The sequence below is a fragment of the Tarenaya hassleriana genome, unplaced genomic scaffold (genome assembly GCF_000463585.1).
Source record: "Tarenaya hassleriana unplaced genomic scaffold, ASM46358v1 Cleome5, whole genome shotgun sequence".
Classification (NCBI taxonomy): domain Eukaryota; kingdom Viridiplantae; phylum Streptophyta; class Magnoliopsida; order Brassicales; family Cleomaceae; genus Tarenaya; species Tarenaya hassleriana.
In genome coordinates, this window is record NW_010967707.1 from 2,244,662 (window position 1) to 2,252,350 (window position 7,689).

The 7,689-nt window shown below is 34.3% G+C and overlaps 2 protein-coding genes across 2 annotated transcripts in view; one reads left to right on the forward strand and one right to left on the reverse strand.

The window, feature by feature from the left end:
* Positions 1 to 2,332: 2,332 nt before the first annotated feature.
* On the reverse strand, positions 2,333 to 2,963 carry LOC104826382 (auxin-induced protein 15A). Its single transcript, XM_010559048.1, has one exon. The coding sequence runs from the start codon at positions 2,886 to 2,888 to the stop codon at positions 2,520 to 2,522; it is 369 nt and encodes a 122-aa protein (XP_010557350.1). The 5' UTR covers positions 2,889 to 2,963; the 3' UTR covers positions 2,333 to 2,519.
* A 3,092-nt stretch (positions 2,964 to 6,055) lies between these two features.
* Positions 6,056 to 7,689, forward strand: part of LOC104826383 (alpha-L-fucosidase 1) — a 4,338-nt gene continuing 2,704 nt past the window's right edge. The window contains exons 1-5 of the mRNA XM_010559050.2: positions 6,056 to 6,204; positions 6,310 to 6,417; positions 6,814 to 6,891; positions 7,008 to 7,068; positions 7,450 to 7,614. The gene's annotated coding sequence lies outside the window, so the exon portion shown is untranslated. The remainder of the gene's footprint in view (positions 6,205 to 6,309; positions 6,418 to 6,813; positions 6,892 to 7,007; positions 7,069 to 7,449; positions 7,615 to 7,689) is intronic.

Here is a 7,689-nt window from a genome sequence, read left to right on the forward strand (position 1 = left end):
AGATTTCGTCGGCTTCTATAGTCCTCTAGGATTTTGCTGATCCTAATGTGATTTCTTATTTTATTTTTTTTTCGGCAAATAAGGATAATAGGAATGTATATAATATATATATATATATATATATATATATATTGTTGTTGAAATTACTAAGATGGTAGTTTAACAACTTCGACGATGGTGAGTGTAATAAAAACGTCTAATGGGCCAACATTTTGTAAAATGTGAAGTAAAAAAAAGTCTAAAATACAAGTTTTTGAATGTTTGAGGATTAAAATATATAGTTTGATATAAAAATTTATTTCACATGGATACACAATTGATTCCGACAATGTCCCGAGGGTTTTTACTATATATTGATCTTAGACCACTTTAGGTATATTTGATCGAATTTTGCAAAGAAGAAGATATGGGAACTCTAGAGTTTAGTTAGTGGTCCCAAAAAAATGGAGTTTGGAAAGAACCCAAAAAAAAAGGACGACCAAGCTTTTAAATAATTGTGGGGATAACAGATAGTATTGTCGTCATTTATTGTTGTCCGCTTTTACGACCGGAGACAACTACAGGACTTGAATGACTCTTCGGTGCCGTGATAATCATTTTGTTACACGACATATACGATGAAAACTACATTTCCTAACGGTAAGATCTTTTGTGTAAATCACTTAGACGGATCTCGATCGTGATATGCAGCTTACGGCTCGTTGGGAATAAACATTGGATAAATATTGATAGTGCAACTGTGTGTGTATATATGTATTCTTGTTTAAAACTTGTAAGGATGAAATGCAAATATAATTTTTTCTTTGGTTGCATAGAGATTGATCGATATCACTCTCACTAGAATCCAAACTCGACACTTCAATTTAAAACATGAAATTCAGTCTAAATGAAAACTTTGATTATGTGATAATCTTGATGCATATCGTGAACTTTCTTTCAACTTTGTTACTAGGGTTGATTACCAAAAAAAAAAAAAAAAAAAAAAAAAAAATTTTTTTTTATGTATCATGTATCTAAATTTGTGCTCGCGTTAACTTTTGCGGATAAGATTATACAATATTCATTTCGTTTGTAGTAGACAAGAGATATTTATGGATCTTTAAGTTTATGGATCTTTCAGTTACATGTGCGCGTATATGCATACATACATACATACATACATACACACACACACACACTCACTACATACATACAGATTGACGTATGCATGTCGCCGCTTGTGTTATCTAGGGCATGTTCAGTTTGGAACTATATGAGCTGGATAAAGAGGGACGTAACATACGCATAGCTAGTCAAAATTGGAACTTTTTCCGTGGACCATCACACAATGCCCTTTTTCGTATTCTTTCTTTCTCTCACAGATTTGAATACCCCAATATTTCTTTTGCCTAACCGATTTTGGGTTACTAAATTCATTACGTTTTGAAAATTTTCATCTTAGATATCTCTATCTTGCTCCAGTTTTTTTTCGATATTGAAAGATTTCCATAACATAATCTAGATTTGGATATTAAAATCTCGTCACAAATAAGAATTTATATAACCATTTGATGAGAAATTATTGTTATCTCGGTGTTAAACGTGACGTAGTGTCCACTTGTGTGTGTGTGTGTTTCCCCCAACAAAAGTACCAATATGTACAGATCTCTAAAAGAAATGCCAGCTGCATGTTCTGGAAACCCTAAGTACTTATACGTACATGTGTAAGCAATGAATGCTCTTTTGCCCTAATTTTGGATTGACTTCACCTACTAATCTTAAATTGTGAAATGAAATTCATAATTAAGTCTCAATATTATTAGTGTCACGGCCATCAATATTATCAGTGTCACCATAAAATTACTAACGTTAACCTTTTGTGCGAATCATGTGCAAAATCAAACTGATATATTTTTATTTTTCATTATATTATCAATATTCCGATGATAATTTTTTATAGATTAGTACGGATCCATGTACATCGTCCTGGTTGCATTGCGAAATCGAGTGTGTACAGTACGCATGCTGTACGTACGTATACATTGGAAAATAAATATCTATATGCAACTTGTCAAACATAAATATCCGCTGATGACGTGTCACATCTTTCCACATCAGCAGTTTATTATTCAAGCTCATCAATGTAAAACTACGAGCTACAAAAATAAAAGAATGTTTTATTAGCAATGTTTCGAGCTCTTAGCTCCTAGTTGCTCGTCCGTTTGTTTCCTCCCAAACCCAAATTAATCATTTCTTGTCATTTGGTCGTCCATAGCTTCCTAGATTTTATATATATATATAAAGAAAAACGAAGTTGTAGTAGTGCAATAAACATATGCAAGATATTTTATTGATTTAATTATAAAAGACAGTTTAATTAACTATTGATTACATCCTTAATTGACTAGTGAATATAGTCCAAACATAATTTGACATTTCAGCAAAATGATACTCTCTGTACGATGAATATCATATTAACATGATCATCGGCACTTTCAAACATCGATCCATATCCATGTCCATGTCCTTTCGTGAACCTGTCATTGCTCGGACAAGATCATCCGGAGCTCGCTTGGTCGACAAGGCACCATGAGAGCTCCATTGTGATCGAAACCATACTCTTCAGCAGCCTGTTCCAGAAGCCTCAAGAACACCGGATTCTCTAGAAACGCCAGCGGGACAACGAATCTCTGCCTTGGCTCGTACTCATCGACCGCAATCACTGCGAAATGCCCTTCCTTCACATCTCGTGGCACGTAACCGCGAACCACCCCGTCCTCATGCTCTTGTTTTTGTGTTAGTAACAAGCTCTTCTGCACCAGCCTCTCTAGAACATTCTTGAGCTTCACAATCCCATTGATCTTCCTCTTCGACGACTTAGTGACGTTTCTTTGCTTGTTATAAGCCATATTGAACAAAGTTTCCTTCTTTTGAAAATGGGTTGTAGGGTTTGGTTCGTGTGTGTGTGTATATGTAGATATACGGGCATGTGCGCTAATAGGAGGAGTGGTGTAAAGAGATAAGAAATAGAGGGATGATATAGAGTGTGGAGTACCGATTAGGGGAAGTAAATTTGGGGAGACCAAAGCATGTGGGTGAGTAGGTTTTCATGTGTCTTTGCACTTTCCATGAAATTTCAATCTTTCACTTTCTTCTCTTTTCTTGTCACTAAATTGTTCTTAATTAGCTCAAATTCCCTTTGTACCTTTCTATTTTACGAGCTCTATATGTGTTCATCACTCGAAAAACCCTAATAACACAATTACCCCCTAATGATTGCAACTCGATGTTATTTTCAAAGAACATTAAACGATCGGTTTGATTCCATGAAAGAAAGCAATCATATATATATATATATATATATATATATATATGCATGGTTAACCCCATCTCCCACTGAATTTGGCGGATGATTGAATTGATTCCCTCGTTTAGTATGAATCAGACAATTTGCGAGTTAAATTTGTTGAGTGATTATCATACAACAGTTCTTGATTATTTTTTGGTAATGTGGGCACGTGGGAAGAAGTTGTATTTTTACAGAAAATGAAAAAAAAAATGATGTAAACGTTTCCATTTTTGAACTCATGCTTCCAAAATTTACATAACAATAGAAAACCATTCTCAATTGGGATTCATCTACTACGATCACAAGTCGATAAGATCCTATGCATTGTAGCCGGACAAACTAATGTGAGTCTACTGTGTCGGCATTTCTATATATGTCTCGATGGTACATATGAAGCCTAATGAATGATCAATCATGGCGTACGACCACGTGGCGGGCATTGGGATCGAAAAAAGCATGCTGTATATATACTCTCCATTCTACCAACTTTTTCATAATTTCGATGTACGAGACGCGGTAAGAATTGCATTGAAGAACACGGGCACATTGAATATGGACACAGGCTTTCGTTAGAGGTATACATATATAGGCTATGCTATTTTTGTTTGTTGTTATCGATATTTCATGATATACCCATTGTAAATTTGAAATGATCGAAATTAAAAATAAAATAAAAAAACTTGTACGTTTTCAAGCAGGTATACACGTTTTCTATCTAATAGAAACACCATTATTTGGTCTATATATACTAAACAATGTCTTAATCTTGAGATTTACGATTATGATATGTTGAAATGTTACACGCCTAAGAGTGTATATTCTGATTTTTTTTTATAGGTTTTGGTTTGGAGGCATGTTATATCTCTGCTTCAATAAGTTATTCTACTATAATGTTTAGTCTGCAAAACACTTAATGCAAATTCCGGTATTTTAAAAAAAAAAAGTGTATTAAACAAATAACATTTATCCTCTTCGGCCTTTATTTGATGCAACTGTTCTTTGTATTATTGTTACATAATCTTACTACATTACGCAACATCACTACAAAAGTATGCATATATATATATATATATATGTGTGTGTGTGTGTGTATGTATGTACAGGGAACGTATATATACAAATAAAAAATCACACTAGTACACACTGATTTCACATATATGTGTATAAGTACAGATGAGACTATACATGCAAATGCAAACGTATGTGATGCTTGGTCTCATCATATATATATATATATATATGTGCGAATACATCAATTTTGACTAGATGCTAATATAATCCGTAATAAAAAATCACAGTAACACACACTTATTTCACGTGTGTATATATAATATGTATAGTGATGAGACTATACGTGCAAATGCCAATGTTTTTGATAATATAGTGTTTAGTCTCATCATATACATACATATATATATATACACATATAATGACAGGCATGCGTATGCTATGTATATATATGAGGTGATGAGACTAGACATTCGGGTGCATAGATATTTGATGTTTCTAATAATAACATGATAAACAAAAAAGATTTTGGAATGGGACATACATGTCGTTGGCAATCAGCAATATAAATTTAATGTGATGGTTACAGTTCGTGCACCCGCAGAATGCGGGCTGGTCCGGCGCTGTCGGTCTCCTATTCCAACATTCATTTCTTGTCTTTTTTCCAAATCGATATATGCACTTTTCATCGCATATATATACGTTTTACAAATATATCTGTGTTTATATATAAACATTCAAGCATGCGTGTCTGATCAAGAAAATGATCACATGCATGGCGTTGTGATATATATATATATATATATATATATATATCGAAAACGAGTAATAATGTGAGATATGTAACCAAAGTTCCAAACAAATACCGTCCAAATCAGCCATTTTTATATTCAAAGTCTAACTTGAAACTATGATAATAGTTTGTTTGTTTAGTTTCTTACAGTAATTTTCCAAATATGATAAAAGTCGTAGAGTTGTCATCCATACACTGCTGCAAGAACATAATATATATGTATTATTCTTACTTTTGTCGATCCCTTTATAATTATCTCCATATATACACACACATACACACACACATATATATATATGGAGCTATATATACACTCCATAAAAGGAATCTTTGTTACATGTGCAAACGCGAAGTAGGCCCAATTTGTGAAGACAAAAAAAGGTCTAGCTGTCTGATTCTCAAATAAACTAGTTGTACATAAAAGGAATTTTTAGCAACTTGGATATATTTCATAAAATATTTTGCTAAATTTTAATTTTAGAATCTCAACTCAAAATACCCAAATCTCATCGATTTGTTAAAATTGTGAATTTTTTAAAAAATTTGTTTGTTCCCTAAACCAAATAGATGTTTCTCGTCCCAAAACCTAAAAAAAATAATAAAAAAATAACAATTTAATCGATTTCTAAACATTTTTTTTCCAATGAAAAATATTCAATATCATATGCCAGACCCAGAGGCCCAATAACGAACAATGTGTTATTGGGTTATGAAAATCCCATTGTTGGGCCTGAAACCCCATAAGGCCCAATTAAAAGCCTGGGCGAAATACACAAAAACCCAAACCCGTAACACGTGAAGATCAAACGCGCCCTCATATGGTATACTTGAAAATTATATCCACCCATTTTTTATATTAATTTGGTTTGGTTCAGCTTGGTTTGATTTTTATTTGAATTTGTCTTCTTATCGACAAAAATATTCTTGAAAATTTTGATTTTTCAATTACTTTTATATCTAATACAGATTCGATCTTTAGGTTTTGATTAGTTTTCTTGATACCTCGTATCCGTCTCGGGAATCCCTGTTCTTCTGAATTTTCCTCGTCGCCTGCTTCTACAGCAGAACCCAGAAGGTAAAGGTTTACATTTTCAGCGCAGATAATGAAACCCATTTGTAGGGAACCGTTTAATCGATCGAGTTTCTTCGTTTAACGTAATGGGTCTGTCCGATTTTGCAGAAATTTCATCAGTTCAATGAAATGGGCGTCGGATGCCAAGGAATCGCCGGCGAAACAATTCTGGTCTCTCTGCGACAACAAGGGACGAAGCTACAAAAGCAGCAGACTGTAAGATTTCTGGCTTTGCTTCGCTTACGTATGTGCATAATATACCCGTTCATGTGTGTTGTGTAAGATATTTCAGAAGAGATTATTGTCTGGAAATCCAAATTTAGCTGCACCTTGTATGCCCTTATATAGGCATTTGCGTCCGTACAACGTCTTGGCTATGTTGTGGTCTGGAGATCCAAACTATTAGTTAGTTGAGCTGAAAAGTGGGTAATGGGATTTGCCTATATGATAGTCTTCATGTCTGGATTTGGAAACCGAGTTTATTGAATTGGATGCAAATTATAGTAAGGTGGATCAGATGCTGTGTTTGTTGGATTATTAGATCAGTTTGTGGGAGAAACATACGGTTCTTGATCTTAACATGTTATAATCATGCTGATAATCTGTGGAAAGGAACTGTTGTTATCATCAAGTTGCTTTGATTTGGAAAGAAACGATTGCTTACGCGCACATTCTGGGAATGTCAATGTCGTAAGTTCACCCGTCTCTCGACTTTCTTCTTTTTCTTTTTGGGTGAAATCCATCATTTTGAATATTTTGTAAAACTTGGTTTTACTTTTCTGTGAATTATTCAATTTGCTTTCCAGATTACTGAGGAGGTTGGACCTCCCCGAGATGAGATTTGGCTTGTGCTTTATCGGGAATGAGGTAAACCATGGTGCCTAATCATCTCCATTTCGTCAATCTGATGATAGAGTCCCGAAAACCACGTGGCTTCGAGGCTTGCACGATATCATGATTCATGATTCATTTACTCAAATTTTTGTCTAAGAAATCCGCATGTTTAACGTTTAAAATCTTGAACCTAAAGGTTATAAAGTTTGCAACATAAGCAAAATATCTAACTGTGGTGTTTTAAAAGTTTTGAAGTGCTTAGGTCTTCTATAGGTCAAGTGCTTGAATTGAAAGTCTTTGAGGCAATTCCTGCAGAAAGATTCTTCAATTCACACAATTTGGGAGATTTTGCATTAAACTTTTTTTTTTTAATCTGTTTTCTTATAAGTGTAACGGGCACATCGTTTCTTACAGATAGGGGATCTCGGCACAGGATGCAGGTTATTTATCGTGGGTTAAGGTTTGATGTTTCAGATGAGGCCTGAGCTTTCGGGATAAATAGATCCAGAAGAACTCAGGGGAACGAGCCTGACTTTGTACTGTTTCTTGACGGGGAATTTGTGAAGAAGCCAAAGGATGGTATCGTCACCGATCTGTTTTCAACTCTTATCCAATCAAAAGTTTGAATCTTTTTATCTCACCCCCCCCCCCCCT

Coding starts and splice junctions, on each gene's coding strand:
- LOC104826382 (XM_010559048.1), bottom strand. CDS start 2,888: ATGGCTTATAACAAGCAAAGAAACGTCACTAAGTCGTCGAAGAGGAAG.